Here is a 16,195-nt window from a genome sequence, read left to right as displayed (position 1 = left end):
ACCTTCAGCTTCTCATAATGAGATGGGGACAAGCGACGATATGTCAGTCTGAAGGGCTTATTGTCACTCAGCCGAATGCGATGGACAAAGTCTTTGGCTTTTCCACAGTCCAAACTGTTGCGGGAGAAGATGGACTCATACTTGGCCAACAGATCAACAAGCTTCGTCCTCCAGAATGGAGACAGATTACTTGAGTCAATGTCAATGTCCCCCAGTCCCAAATCATGAAGTGTCGATCTGTAAGTTCTGTGCGCAGCATACTCTGAGTCAACTGTCAAGCTTTTCTCACTACCTGTGTCAGTCTGGTCAACCGTCCTGGTAACTGTGCATTTCACATCATTGGTTTTGTCATTGTCGTACAAGTAGTCAGTGTCAAAATCCTCTAGTGCTACACAAGGGGACACGTCTGCAACTCTACAATTGCGTCTCAAGGTTACTGGTTTAGTAGCGGGGTTAATGACTCTCACTGGGACCCACCCATCGCCCCATAATGGTGTTACAACTCGCCCCACTACTATTGTTCGTGGCACTGTGCGCGACTCACTTGGCTCCACAACCACTGCGCTGCCAGCAGAGAGACATGCATGGCGGGGCAGGCGACCCCAAACCAAATGTTCTGTCATGGGTTCCAAGGTCACAGCAAGTTTAAGTTTGACAGCGCCAACCTTGTCAGGGCACTCACCATCTCTCCATGTCTCCACAGCGGCCACTTTCCTCCTCCACGGATGTCTTGTCTGAAAGTGACACTTGCTCCCATAATTTCCCTGAATGTTTCAGCACGCAAATAAGGTGTTTAATGACATTGATGCCAAGAATTATATCATCACATTGGCCGTCCACAATAAGTGTGGGTACCAAGATGTGACAGTCAAAGATTGTCATCTGAAGCTCACATACACCAACAGGTCTGGTTTTTGAACCGCCACATCCAATAAGGGTAACGGATGTGGGGGAGATCAAGTCAGAACATTAGCCTGCTCAAGGAGAGGGAGCACACGAGAGCTCAAAGAACAGGCCATCGAACCACTATCCAACATGGCACGTAGCTCTATAGCATCCTGGATCAACACATCAATGTGGAAAAGATTATCTGTCGCAGAAAGTCTCTGTGTAATTTGAAATATCACCTTAGAGTTATCATCTGTTGATGCGCAGAACTGTGTGTAGATAGACTCAAGATCAGCATTGTCAAAATCTTTTGGGGACATGTCTTTTGGCCCTCCACTAGTCCCCTGGTCATGTGGGCCATTTAGTTTCCCTGCTGGTTGGAACCACTAGGTTGAGCAGCAGGTGTGTCCCTGACCGGAGCAGCAGTACAAGTTACAGCTTGATGTCCTACAGGATGGCAGCGGAAACAGAGACGTTCCCTCCTGCAGTGGGACACCGTGTCATGGTTATCATCCTGACAAATGATACATGGACCCTGAAATCTTGTACGGCCACCATTTCTTGATCTTGGTAGCCTCGAACCCTGGGAGGCCTCCCGCTGCAATAAGCGTTCCAGCAGAACAATGACATGTTCAAGTGACTGACCCTCAGCTGATAATGTTCTGCCAACTGTATTTTTTGTGTGGCAGGAGTGTTCTCAACAGACTGAGCATTACTCTGCAGAACTCTGGCATGCTGGGTAGACTGTAAACTGTCAGCTGGACATGTGGACTGACGCTGTTGGAGACGCCTTTTACGGTGGAGCTCATCCAGCCTCACCTGAACATCAGCAGCCGTCCACTCCTCTAGCAGCTTACAGCTGAACACTAGAGACAGTTCAGCGTCAGGGCAGTGCGTGATAAACATGACTGTTACTTCACGAGAAGGGTTTTCAAGAGTCTTGCCCTGTCTCTTTAGTCCTTCTATTGCATTGTCAATGGCTTTATTAAGCCGAATCCAGTAATCGACAGCATTCTCGGTGGGGTTAGGCTTTGTATCATAAAAGTCGGCTAGAGGCATAAAGGAGGTCACAGAGTCACCAAATTGCTGATTAAGAATGTCAAACACAGGTTGCGGGCCAGACTTCAAGTCCAAGGAGGGTTTGCTGTGCAACCCAACAGTCACAACATAACGTGCCCTTCCCCTTAGCTTACTCTGAACCTCATCTACCTGTTCAGATAACTCAATGCCCCTCCTACTAAGATAAAGCCTAATGGCTTCCTCCCACTCAGAGATGGTAAGTCTGTCAGTTTGGTCTCCCCTGAAAGTATGTGGTTCATAACTATCATGAGAAACAGTCAGGTTAACCTTAGAAAGATCAGCTATACTTGACCGAGCTAGGCTAACATTAGCAGCTGGGATGGACTGTAGACACAAAACAATATTTTCACCTATACTGGTCCCTATCTGCCTCACCAAGTCACCGAAAAGAGAAGCCGGGACATGTTCAACATCCTGACCAGGAGTTACAGACTGCTCACCCACCCCAACATCTGCTTTGGCACCTGCATAATCATACAAAGTATGAGCAACATTAGCACAGCGAGGAGTAGAAGTAAAGTTTTCGTCTGTCCTAAGCCCACCTACAGCTGGTGACTCACTAAACCACCTTGTTGCACCCCGACCAATACCTGACATATTAAACCCATTCATAGTGAAAATAAAAGATGAATATATTCCAATTAATATAAAACACTTTTTTTTTCACTTTTTCTTTCTTAACACTTCAAAAAAAATTCCTTATCACAATTTTTTTCTTCTTTTGAGACTAAATTTCAAATAAAGAGAAAAAAATATATTCCCCAACACTTATTTTCCTTCTTGAGACTACCTTAAATATACTATTACAGTTCACAATAAGTAGGCTAATACGTTGTGTTTTTCCCCAAAAGACGACACCCAGTCATTCTTCTGACTCAATCATGGTTTATTCTGGTGAAAACAATCATAGTGAGTCTCCAATCAGCCTTCTAACATTCATAAATCATCACGTGGAAGACAACAGACTGACTAACACATTAACACACGACAAAATAATACACAGTACCTGGTGAAAACAATCATAGTGAGTCTCCAATCAGCCTTCTTAACATTCATAAATCTGTACAGAAATAAAACAAAACAAAACTTAACATAAATACTTCTCTTTTAGGCTTACAGCTAGCCTGCTAATGAGTTAGCTGAAAGCTAATTCAGAGAGCGCAACTTACCGTCACGTGGAAGACAACAGACTGACGACACACATGTGTCTCAGCCTGGAAGTCTGCTGTGACATGTGACGTTCAATGACCATAAAAAATGTAGGAAATGACAGTACTAAACTTAGAATAATAAAAATTGCGAAATAAAGAGTCACATTACATAATGTGTGAATGTAATAAATTAGATAAAATGACATAAAAATAAAATGACATTAAAACAAAAACAGTAGTAAGACAGTAAGCAATTGAGATCATAAATTACCTCTGTTACACATACTTGTAAAATATCTTCCCGCTTGAAGCCAAACCACGGTCAGATGATGGACTCCCCGCTGTTTTTCTTGGGAATTAATTTTTCCTTCATTTGTAACCACACCGCTAGCATCACTGCTAACTTTACCATGCCGCTACCTCTCTGCTCCGGGACGGCGTGTGACGTTGCATGCGCAACAGTATGTGACGTATGTAAGAAAGTGCGCTTGTTTTATTTCTGTGAGAAGAAGAGACAAGAGAGAGTGAGAAAGGCCTGAAGTGTAATGCCCACAGCTAAAAGGAACTGCGTGAGGACGTGTACTCGAATATCACTATATAGTCATTTTCTATATCGCACAGAGACTAACCCGCAATATATCGAGTATATTTGATATATCGCCCAGCCCTACGTCCCGGTATTATTGTGATGATTTTGATACAGAAATACCGCAGTGTTTATTACTCTGTTACATCCCTATAATACAGTCGCCCCTCGCCACAATGCAATTCCAAGTTTGTGGCTTGTAAAGGTGACTATGTATGTGCTAGTTGTATGTCTAGGTATTTTTTTTTTTATATTAAAAAACATATTTAGAAAAGTTGTATACAGTTTTTTATGCATTAGCTATGCTATATTTATAAAGTTCATCCTCAATTAAGACCGCCTTTCTTTGCGTCCTTTTCCGTTTACGAACATTTACATTGCGCCGCAGCAAGTCTTTAATTTAGCGGACATTTATTAGAGCGAATGAGAAGGCACTACAGGGATACAAGCCGATGAAGGATCGCCTCAGACTGCAAGTTAGTGCTAACGCTAGAAGTGACTATGTAAAGCCAATGCTTGTTTGCCATTTCAAAACTCTTAGAGCAAGGGTTGGCAACCTGCAGCGAGAGAGCTGTATGCGGCTCTCGAGCACCGCCGAAGTGGCTCCCAGGAGCTTTTTGAAAAATGAGTGAAAATGGAAAAAGATGGGAGAAAAATATACTTTTTGTTTTAATATCGTTTCTGTAGGAGGACAAACATGACACAAACCTTCCTAATTGTTAGAAAGCCCACTGTTCGATATGTTTGTGTTTATGCTTCACTGATGAGAGTATTTGGCGAGCGCGGTTTTGTCCAATAATTTTGACAGTCCTTGAACTCACCGTAGTTGTGTGATTTGTGACACACCAGCTCGTTTACATGTATACCTTTCTCCAACGCTGCCACAGTAAGGCGTGTTATGCCACTCCTTCATAGTCTCATTTTGTCCTCCAAACGTTTTATGCTCTTTTTATATTAATATTTTACATTGTAAAACATTAATTTTTTACAAGTTATGTAAAGATTTGTATTTACTAAAAATAATCACATATGAACAGAAAGATTACATCCACAGCTACAATTCAGTTCAAATCATCATGTTCAATAGTCAAGTGTTTGTTTATATTCTGTATTGTGTCCAATGTTTATACAAAAAGGTTAAAAATAAATAATAATTTTATACTCCAAGGTGAAATAAATAGGTGTTTCTTACCGCAGTGAAGTCAATTGGCTTTTGGCATTTATTGAAAAGTAAACAATAAGGGTGTAACGGTACACAATTTCGGTTCGGTACGTACCTCGGTTCAGAGGTCACGGTTTGGTTCATTTTCGGTACAGTAAGAAAACAACAAAATATAAAGTTTTTGGTTATTTATTTAACAAATTTGCGAAATCTTCCACCAAAAATATTTTTCTTAGTGGAATATTTAATGGGAAGTAATCGGAACCTTGGATGGATCAATAATTCATAATAACATTGATTTTGATTCAATATTATGTTTTGAACAATGACAGTTTGAAAGAACAAAAAACAGCTTTGTTTCATTAGTCAACGTTGCAACTTTTTCTAAATTACATTTAGCCTTTAAGCTTTTTTATTTCACTTTTGTTTATTTTAATTGTATTTTTAGAATGTGCCGTGGGCCTTTAAAACATTAGCTGTGGGCCGCAAATGGCTTCCGGGGCACACTTTTGACACCCCTGCTATAGATAATAAAAAATATAATCTAATAAATCTATGGGTAAAAAGCAGAGCCTGGCGACCATGAATGGATTGAATTGAATATCATGAATTGATTAACAAGTTGAAAAACGTATTCGGGTGTTACCATTTAGTGGTCAATTGTACAGAATATGTACTGAACTGTGTAATCTACTAATAAAAGTTTCAATCAATCAAAACGCATGCGCATTTATCATAACTCTCTTGCTCTCTCTGTCTCTGCCCCTCTCTCACGAATGCTGTTGCGTGCACAAATTGTCTTGTTTTTAACCCCTTCTTAACCCTGAACGTACATTGAAAATACACGCAACCCGAACTTAAAATGCCGGACATTTGAGGCGTTTGAGAAACTCCACCCGGACAGCTATGCAAAAGAGGACATGTCCGGTGAAAAGAGGAGGTATGGTCAGTCTATCCTAGCCTGGTCGCTTCTAGCATGCTGTGTGTTATGCCTCGGTGTGTAATGTTTACACAACGTGCGGCACGCTACTTAATATGTCCGTGCGGAATCTCGTTCGGGTAGAGGGTCTTCCAGCTCTGGCTTTTACATGTTGTCCTAGCCCGGTCGCTGCTAGCGTGTGTACTCGTTCGGTACACCTCCGAACCAAACCGAAACCCCCGTACCGAAACGGTTCGAAACAAATACACGTACCATTACACTCCTAGTAAACAAAACACAATACATGGGGAAAAACTATGAAGAAACAAATGTTCTTTAGATATCTTTTTGGGGAAAAGGTTTGGCTACAATATAAACTTAAATAGTACAGTAATTTTGATAATACTAAATTACCAATTATTTCTATGAGATCTATCAAAACAATAACTAAATAAATAACTTTTTGAGCACATTTAAAAATACCGCAAAAATAATGATAAATGGGATAATTTTGGTCAACATAAACGTGAGATGAAAATTTTATATGCCTTGTTTGCACAATTGTTCCCACAGTCGTGGATGCTAGGTTGATTTGAGACTCATAGGTCTGGATGTGAGTGTAAATGGTTGTCTATGTGTATTGTACTGTACTAGTACTATGCTGTATGTCTACTGTAGGTACATACTCGACTGGTTGTCAATCACAGGGCACAAGACAGGAAACTAACAAATCATTAATTCGTAAGGCATTACTCCTAATCGACACTTGGTACCAATTGCAGTAAAATAAATAAACGTCCTATTACACATAAAGGAGTAAAATGGCACTGAGAGGTGGGTCAAATATTTTGTCCCCTTCATGCAACTCAATTAATACATTATTATCTTTGTTAAAGCAATTTTTTTCTGGTGTGTATAATGAAGTCGGCAAATCTATTTTTAAGTACGTTTTATTTCATGTTGTTTTATGTCATGTTGTAATCTATACCTGTGTTTTAGTGTCAAGCAGTTTGTGGTTCTGGTTCGGAAGTTGGATGTCAACTTAGACACAATAAGCACCAAGGTGAATTCCACCCTGACGCGCATGGAGAACAAATATGACGTCTTGCTGGCTCTCTACCAGAGGTTTGAGAAGTGAGTACATACAGTAGGTAAAGTTGTGTTTTGGCCTCATTCTTTTGAATAGCTGCAGTGTGCGCAAACAACTATCGGGTAGCATCTGTGAGCAGATAATACTGCATCATCTCTTTGTCTTATCAGGTCGTTAGTGCATTCTTCACGCATTCATCTCTCACGCTTAAAGTGAATGATGAGGCAAACATTTTTGTATTCTATTTTGTTACATTGAATTTACAACCCCCTGCTGCTGTTTTGTGCTGTTTTTATAATGTTTTGTAATATTTTATATTGTTGTTGAAGTATTTTGTTTATTGTTTCTCATCTGTTTATTGTTGAAATTTATAAATAAACATTAAAAAAAAAAAAAAATAATAATACTGGTACAGATACTAATGTGTTGTTGATACTGATACATGTTTTTTTTCAGGACCTGCAGATATATATTTACTTTGCCCACTGAGGAGATGTAAGTTGAAGACTTTGCTTTCGGTCTTTCAGGTTAGCACATTGAGACTTTGCTGATTGTTTGTGTGCTTTACCAGGGAGAAGGAGATTATACGAAGCTGCTGGACGATGTTTCTTTTGGCCAAAGGTCAGTTAGGTTACGGTGAACATTAATCATTATCATTTCAGGTTGTCCCCACTCTTGCTGACATACTTTCCATGATGCTTTAGTTCTCTTCTTTCAGTCTTCCTTCCTTTTTTGTGCCAATGTCAAAGATGGGAATGTTTTTTTCGTGATACTTTTTGTTGTGTTCTTGTGAGCCTCAACCTTGATGTTGTATCTCCTGCAGGAAGGGCCTTGCAGATGGAGGATGACCTGGTCTTATCGTTCCAGTTGCTGTTGTGCACGCTAGAGTTGTTCATCAAACGATGCCCACTTGAACTGCTCCAGCCTCTTTACCGTAAGACACCAACCTTTTGTTTGTTTTTTGCCTTTTTTTGTGCAGCCTTTTGATATAGATACTCCGCTAAAGAGTTATGTTTTGTGAAGCTTTTCACATATCAACCCATTTCATTTTAATTAAGGTGAACATCCAAAAACAAGGATGATGGTTTAAAAAGAAAATATTTTTCTGTCAGTTTCACGCGTGGGTTCCATGATAGTGATAGTTATGATTTCAGATGCAAAAGATATTGGGATACAGCTCGCAGGTACAAGGTATCTAATACAAACAAAGACAAAACACGAAACCACTCGTGCTGAAAGGTGCACTCCAAACAAACCTTTATGCATTTGGGAATGCACAAAAATACCTAGGACTACTTGGGAACTAACTTACTTGGAGCCCGAGTGCATTTGAGAATGCACAAAAAACCTCACACTATCTGGGAACCGACTTATTTGGAAGCTTCAAACAAGAGAACAACGTTCAACAGCATACAGTACATCTGTATTAGTAAGCCTGCGCTTTGGCTCTGGCCAATAAGCCTTCCTATTTCACAATGAGGGACAAATGCTAGGAGCCGGCGCTTCAAGGCAGGAGTATAAATATTACATGTTAACACACACAAAACAAGAAGTGCAACCAAAATACGTGCCCTAAACAGGAACTAAAACACGGAACACAGGAAATACCCAGAAACGCAAAACAAGACATGTACTGGGGCTATAAATCTTATTTGCGACATATTTGTTTTATCTGATGTACTCTCAAATAAATTGTCATCTGAATCTGATGTGAAATACAAAATGTTCATACTTTTAAGTTCCAATTGTGGTTGATTCAAAATGTAAAAAATGTCTTGGTAATAGTTTATTTTTCAGTTATTGTTAGTTTTTATCATCTGCTGTCCCATAGTATCTCACACAAGTTAGTACACCCCTCACAATACCCGTTTTTACCACACTATATCATTTAATGGGACAAGGGTATAGAAGTGAAACTTTGATGTAATTTACAGCATTCAGTGTCTAACTTGTATAGTAGAATAAAAGTATAGTATAAATGTATTATTCACTGAAAATGTTTGGATACATTGTCTGAGCAGCAGGATCAGTCTGACAGTGAGAGCTGCGATTCATTGTGGGAAACAGAGAAGTGGAGTGTAGAAATGTACTTGTTACAACAACGGCAAATTAGGACCATAGAAAAGATAGTACAGTATAGTATTATATCATCCATCAAAAACCCTTAAAACATAATCTAACCTATTTTCATTGACTTTATCCAAAGGTGTAAACAAGTAAAAATTTTAAAGTTTTCCTTTGCATCTACAATTTGATCTCACTTGGTCAGGTTTTGGAACCCGGACCATTACTGTATTACAGTGTGGCGTCAATGACCGAAGTCACAGTTGGTCTTCTTTGTTGTTGTACTGGTAACCTCTTAAATGTCTCTTTGTCAGAATCAGCCATCAGCAAAGTTCAGAGCCCCGTGACTCGAACGTCTCGTCGCAACCAGAACAACGCCAAAGCTCGACCTCCCGAGCCAGAAGTGGACATGCAACTTCTTGAAACCTTGTGCAAGAAGAATGAATGCAATACAGATGAGGTATCTGGCTCTAAAGAACTAAACATGAATGTGCCTTCTTTTGTTTCAGGCTTGTGCAACATTACAAATTGACTTAAGAATGTCTCCCAAATTCCAGTTAATTATACAAATTTTAATAAAGGTTGCAAGCAGGAAGTCAAATTGAAGGAAGCAGAATTCTAATTGCAATTTATATTTTAGGTGTATTCCAGAATCGTGCTTTACTGTATACGTGTATGTGTTTCATACATGACTGTTTTACAAATTTTATTGAAATATTATCACTATGAACCTCATGAACATAATGTTTTTTTTCATTCACAATTAACAATAAAAACATTTTCTATAGAACAGATCATTTAAATTGATTTATTATAACTTTCAAATGGTGGAAAAATACTTCCAAGAATTTTTTATCCAAGTATGGAAAATAGTTGCCCAAACCTTTTTCAGGACATTTAATAGGGTTAGGATTATTGCATTAGGGACAATTTTGTGTCAATTGTAATTTTTAAATTGAAGGAATATTACAAACTTAAAAATAGAGGTAGCGTAATGTTTTAGTGTTTGTAAAGTATTTTTAGTACTTAGAGCAACATCTTTGTTTAATGTTGCAAATTATCGGAACTGCAATGAATTGATTTCCACTTTGTGTATTTTCAATTTAACATCCTGTGGAGTGGAGCCAATCAAATTCAAGCTCTTCACAAGTTTTTTAATTTTCTGTAAAAGCCTGTGGTTTTTGACCTCATCTGTGCGTCAATAATTTATTCATTTGTATGCGCAGGTTAAAAATGTTTATCAGACCAGTTTCTCTGCCTTCTTGAGCTCTATGGATCTTCCCGAATCTTCAGGACTTCCTCAGGTACTGTACATTTTGCAAACAGGACTGTTTAGCCTTAAGGCCCTTTCACTGTATACGTTAGTTGTCGCTTTCTGCCAGCTGCTCAGTCGTAGAACAAGTTGAATGTGTAACAGCTGTTTGTCGTCCTCGTCTGACGCTTCCCACACGCTGTCAGCAAAATGTTTACTCACGCTTTTAGTTTACCTGCACTGTTTGTTGACACTGTCACACTCTTGTGCAGGACACTGAACAATTGTATTTCACCACAACCCCCCACTAAGAGACAATTGGTTTGCAATATTTATATGAATAGCTTATATAACATGTAATGCTTTAGGCCATGTCCAAACGAACACAGATACTTAATAAACGCATACTTATCCCTGCGTTTAGGCCTCTTGTCCACGCGCATACGCATACTTTTAAGTTAAAGTTAAAGGCCTACTGAAATGAGATTTTCTTATTCAAACGGGGATAACAGGTCCATTCTATGTGTCATACTTAACAATTTCGCGATATTGCCATATTTTTGCTGAAAGGATTTAGTGGAGAACATCGAATATAAAGTTGGCAACTTTTGGTCGCTAATAAAAAAGCCTTGCCTGTACCGGAAGTAGCAGACGATGTGCGCGTGACGTCCCGGTTTGTCGGGCTACTCACATCCTCACATTGTTTATAATCATAGCCACCAGCAGCGAGAGCGATTCGGACCGAGAAAGCGACGATTTCCCCATTAATTTGAGCGAGGATGAAATATTCGTGGACGAGGAAAGTTAGAGTGAAGCACTAGAAAAAAGGCGAGGGCAGTGAGAGCGATTCAGATGTTATTTGACACATTTACTAGGATAATTCTGGAAAATCCCTTATCTGATTATTGTGTTACTAGTGTTTTAGTGAGATTATAAAGTCATACCTGAAAGTCGGAGGGGTGTGTTGACCGCCAGTGTCTCTGATGGAAGCCATGGAGGAGCCAAGAAAGTCGCAGCAGCCTTTTTGACAGCTGCTGCAGGAGGACGCAGGCTCCACTGATGTCTCTGATAAGAGCCAACTTATTACCACAATTTTCTCACCGAAACCTGCCGGTTGACATGTGGTCGGTAAACATGTTCGCTTGACCGCTCTGTTCCATATTAAAGCTTCACAACAAACAAAGAAACACCGGCTGTGTTTTGGTTGCTAAAGGCAGCTGCAATCCACCGCTTTCCACCAACAGCATTCTTCTTTATTGTCTCCATTATTAATTGAACAAATTGCAAATGATTCAGCAACACAGATGTCCAAAATACTGTGTAGTTATGCGATTAAATCGGACGATTTTTAGCCGTGAGTGGTGCTGTGATAAAATGTCCGCTCCAACCGATAACGTCACAAGCACGCGTCAACATAAGCGTCATCATTCCGCGACGTTTTCAACAGGAAACGTCAAGGGAAATTTAAAATTGCAATTTAGCAAAATAAACTGGCCGTATTGGCATGTGTTGCAATGTTAAGATTTCATCATTGATTTATAAACTATCAGACTGCGTGGTCGGTAGTAGTGGGTTTCAGTAGGCCTTTAAAGTACCAATGATTGTCACACACACACTAGGTGTGGTGGAATTATTCTCTGCGTTTGACTCATTACCCTTGATTACCCCCTGGGAGGTGAGGGAAGCAGGTTTTTGTCTTTAAAAACGCAGACTTTTGCAAACACTGGCCAAAGTGTAGCGTTCCAAAACTCTCCGTTTAGAGCATGGGTGTCAAACTCTGGCCCGCGAGCCAAATTTGGCCCGCCGTTTAATTTCATTTAGCCCTTGAGGCAATAATAAATTAACATTAGAGCTGGCCCGCCGGTATTATACAGTGGCGGTGCCGCTGTATCACCGTATTCAAAGCAAATTTTAATACTTACCAACCCTCCCGATTTTTCCAGGAGAATCCCGAATTTCAGTGCCCCCCCCCGAAAATCTCTCGGGGCAACCATTCTCCCGAATTTCCACTCGGACAACAATATTGGGGGCGTGCCTTAAAGGTACTGCTTTTAGCATCCTCTACAACCTGTCGTCACGTCCGCTTTTCCTCTATACAAACAGCGTGCCGGCCCAGTCACGTGATATATGCGGCTTCTACACACACACAAGTGAATGCAATGCATACTTGGTCAACTGCCATATAGGTCACACTGAGGGTGGCCGTATAAACAACTTTAACAGTGTTACACCACACTGTGAACCCACACCAAACAAGAATGACAAACACATTTCGGGAGAACATCCGCACCGTAGCACACCATAAACACAACAGAACGAATACCCAAAACCCCTTGCAGCACTAACTCTTCCGGGACGCTACAATATACACGCCCCTACCAACAAAACTTGATTTTGCATGTCACTATAAAGTTATATAAGCCTTGCATGTTCAATATTCAATGCAAAACTTGTTTGGGTACCTATTAAAATGTTAAGTTGTTAAACTTTGGCCCGCGGCTTTGTTCAGTTTAGAATCTTGGCCCACTCTGTATTTGAGTTGGACACCCCTGGTTTAGAGTATGTGTACACGGCACAAATGAAGACTTGTGATGACGTCACGGTTGTGTGCTGTCATTTCCAACGCTCAACAACACTGCCTTGCTGGCTTTAAGCACACTATAAGAGGATTTACTATATGTTTGAACATAAACATGCTGCTATTTTCACTGAACAATAATAAAAAAGACTCATCAAAAATGGACTTTGCGACACTCCCTTCAGCGCTAATGACAGCTGTTTTGGATATGATTGCTGTCGAACCTCCACCTCATGGGACAACTTTGACAAGCAATACTTTTTGCTTTGTGTCATAAAAAAGGTGCAACATTTACTTATGCTTTCAGTCCTTATTTAACGACAAATCATGAAGTTAACTTACATGTGTGGCTTCCATTTTTGTAGATGGAGCCGGGCCCCACCGTGAACGCGCGTAAAACACGAGCAAGCAACAACAAAAAAAATATGTAGCATCCTCCTTGTAGTGTGTATTGATGTTAAAGGCAATATAAACTTCATTGCACATGTATTCACGAGCAAGCAACAACAACAAAATTATGTAGCATCCTCCTTGTAGTGTGTACTGATGTTAAAGGCAATATAAACTCACATGTTTTATATCACTATATTGATGATTAAAGGCTTTATAATTCCACAAGGGTTTTGCAGCGGGACACGCACCTACGTGTGCTTTATATAGGCACTTAAACATGCAAAAGTTAGCGCAAGCTGATTTTAGAAATAATGTACACTTCCCGTGACACGTAATACATCACCAAGTTGCTGAACGTGGCATAGCCATGTTGCTAAACATGTTATGATTCTATGAGTGTTGAGTTTCAGCATCACAGGCTTGTATGCGCGCTTTAAAACACAGGGGGAAAAAAGGATACATAATGTTTCCCAGGGCTCTGTAGACATGCAGGCTGTTTTTTAAAGATAATGTACATGTCATTGGGATGTTTTTTTCAGACTTCTGATTGGACAAAATGTGCATGGCAGTATGCATATGCGTTTGTGTGTAGACATTGACAGTTTTGAAAACTACACTTGAAACTACACTTGAAAGGATGGAGATCGTTTTAACCCCAAATATGTGTTTTTGAAACTCTTGTGTTCATGTGGACATAGCCTTAGTGGAGCGTCTGTTAAAGTCATTTATTCCCAATCAAAACATTGAAAATATTTTTTATTATTTTAACTGTAAACTTATTAAATTATATTATTTTGAATCTACATTCAAATATAACTAAGGCAGATCACTTGCAGCTGACAGGTAGTCCATTCATACTTCGTGACAATCATATCATCGCAACATCATTACTTTACTGACACAAATTAGCCAATAGCTTCATTTTTAACCACAGGTCAATAGCCTCAACCAACTGTATGAAGAGCACTACCTCAAGAGTGGAGACATTGATGGACGACTTTTTTTGGACAGCGATGAGACGCTTTTTGCGCCTAAAAAGCAAACGTAAGGTTTTTTGTGGTTAAAAACTTTGCCTAATAAATGAAGGAAATAAACTAAAAACGATCTTTATTGGCTTCCAGAGAACAAATGGACAGAACGCAAAAGAAGAACCCACTAGATGAGGATGCAGTGGTCATTCCTCCTCCTCAGACTCCCATCAGGTGAGGGGATTTATCTTTAACTCAAGCTTTTTAGTTTACATGTTTCAAAATGTAAATCATAAATATAAGACTGTTATAAACACGGTTCAAGTTGAAGCTCGGTTTTAAGGTCACACAGTTTGGTAAATTGTTTGGTATAGTAAGGGGAAACAATGAAAACTATAGAACTGCTTAGTCTTTGTGTTTAATGATTTTTTTAAAATATAACAAACAACTACAATCTGCGAGACTATACGTAGTTGTCTAATAAATACAAATTTCAATAGCTTACAAAATAATATAAAGAGCCAAATTGATAAACTGTGAATTAAAGGCCTACTGAAACCCACTACTACCGACCACGCAGTCTGTTAGTTTATATATCAATGATGAAATCTTAACATTGCAACACATGCCAATACGGCCGGTTTAGTTTACTAAATTGCAATTTTAAATTTCCCGTGACATTTTCAACAGGATACTTCGCGGGAAATTCAAAATGATGACGCATATGATGACGCGTGCGCGTGACGTCACCGGTTGCAGCGGACATGTTCTTCGAACCCGATCCAAGCTATAAGTATTCTGCTTTAATGGCATAATTACACAGATTTCCGGACATCTGTGTTGCTGAATCTTTTGCAGTTTGTTCAATTAATAATGGAGACTACAAAGAAGAAAGATTTTGGTGGAAAGCGGTGTATTGCTGACGGCCGTAGCAAAACAAACACAGCCGGTGTTTCTTTGTTTACATTTCCTAAAGATGACAGTGAAGCTTTCATATGGAACAGACCGGTCAAGCGAACATGGTTCTTTACTACATGTCAACCGGCAGGTTTCGGTGAGAAAATGATGGTAATAAGTCGGCTCTTACCGTAGACATGAGCGGAGATTGTGTCGTTCCTCCTGCAGCTGTCAAAGAGGCAGCTGCGACTCTCTTGGCTCCTCCGTGGCTTCCCTCAAAAACACTGGTGGTCACCACACCCCTCCGACTTTCAGGTATGACTATATAATCTCACTAAAACACTAGTAACACAATAAGCGGATAAGGGATTTTCCAGAATTATCCTAGTAAATGTGTTTGATAACATCTAAATCGCTCCGAATGCCCTCGTCTTTTTTTTTTCTTCTAGTCCTCCACTCTCACTATCCTCATCCACAAATCTTTAATCTTCGCTCAAATTAATGGGGAAATTGTCGCTTCCTCGGTCCGAATTGCTCTAGCTGCTGGTGGCCATGATTGTAAACAATTTAAGGATGTGAGCAGCTCTACAACCAGTGAAGTCACGCGCACATCGTTTGCTACTTCCGGTACAGGCAAGGCTTTTTTATTAGCGACCAAAAGTTGCGAACTTTATCGTCGATGTTCTCTACTAAATCCTTTCAGCAAAAATATGGCAATATCGCGAAATGATCAAGTATGACACATAGAATAGACCTGCTATCCCCGTTTAAATAAGAAAATCTTATTTCAGTAGGCCTTTAAAGATGTTAAAATTAGAGCTGTTAAATTATTATAATTTTTAATCAGATTTATCACACTTGCTGTGGATTAATTTTATCCATCCATTTTCTACTGTTTATTCCCTTTGGGGTCGCGGGAGGCGCTAGTGCCTATCTCAGCTACATTAGTTCGGAAGGCAGTGTACACCCTGGACAAGTCGCCAGCTCATCGCAGGGCCTACACAGATAGACGGACAACATTCAAACTCACATTTACACACTAGGGACCATTTAGTGTTGCCAATCAACCTATCCCCAGGTGCATGTCTTTGGAAGTGGGAGGAAGCCGGAGTACCCGGAGGGAACCCACACATTCACGGAGAGGACATGCAAACTCCACACAGAAAG

The 16,195-nt window shown here is 39.9% G+C and overlaps 1 protein-coding gene across 3 annotated transcripts in view; it reads left to right on the top strand.

Moving 5' to 3' along the window:
• Positions 1–16,195, top strand: part of rb1 (retinoblastoma 1) — a 50,410-nt gene that overhangs the window by 10,362 nt on the left and 23,853 nt on the right. For all 3 annotated transcript variants that reach the window (XM_061897689.1, XM_061897690.1, XM_061897691.1), the window contains 8 exons: positions 6,786–6,920; positions 7,333–7,371; positions 7,448–7,497; positions 7,700–7,810; positions 9,255–9,400; positions 10,167–10,244; positions 14,098–14,207; positions 14,285–14,365. In XM_061897689.1, coding sequence (XP_061753673.1) covers positions 6,786–6,920; positions 7,333–7,371; positions 7,448–7,497; positions 7,700–7,810; positions 9,255–9,400; positions 10,167–10,244; positions 14,098–14,207; positions 14,285–14,365 — 750 coding nt within the window. The remainder of the gene's footprint in view (positions 1–6,785; positions 6,921–7,332; positions 7,372–7,447; positions 7,498–7,699; positions 7,811–9,254; positions 9,401–10,166; positions 10,245–14,097; positions 14,208–14,284; positions 14,366–16,195) is intronic.

This window comes from Nerophis ophidion, linkage group LG04, assembly GCF_033978795.1.
Source record: "Nerophis ophidion isolate RoL-2023_Sa linkage group LG04, RoL_Noph_v1.0, whole genome shotgun sequence".
Classification (NCBI taxonomy): domain Eukaryota; kingdom Metazoa; phylum Chordata; class Actinopteri; order Syngnathiformes; family Syngnathidae; genus Nerophis; species Nerophis ophidion.
The sequence above is the reverse complement of the archived record's forward strand: the minus strand, read 5'-3'. Positions and strand labels throughout refer to the sequence as shown.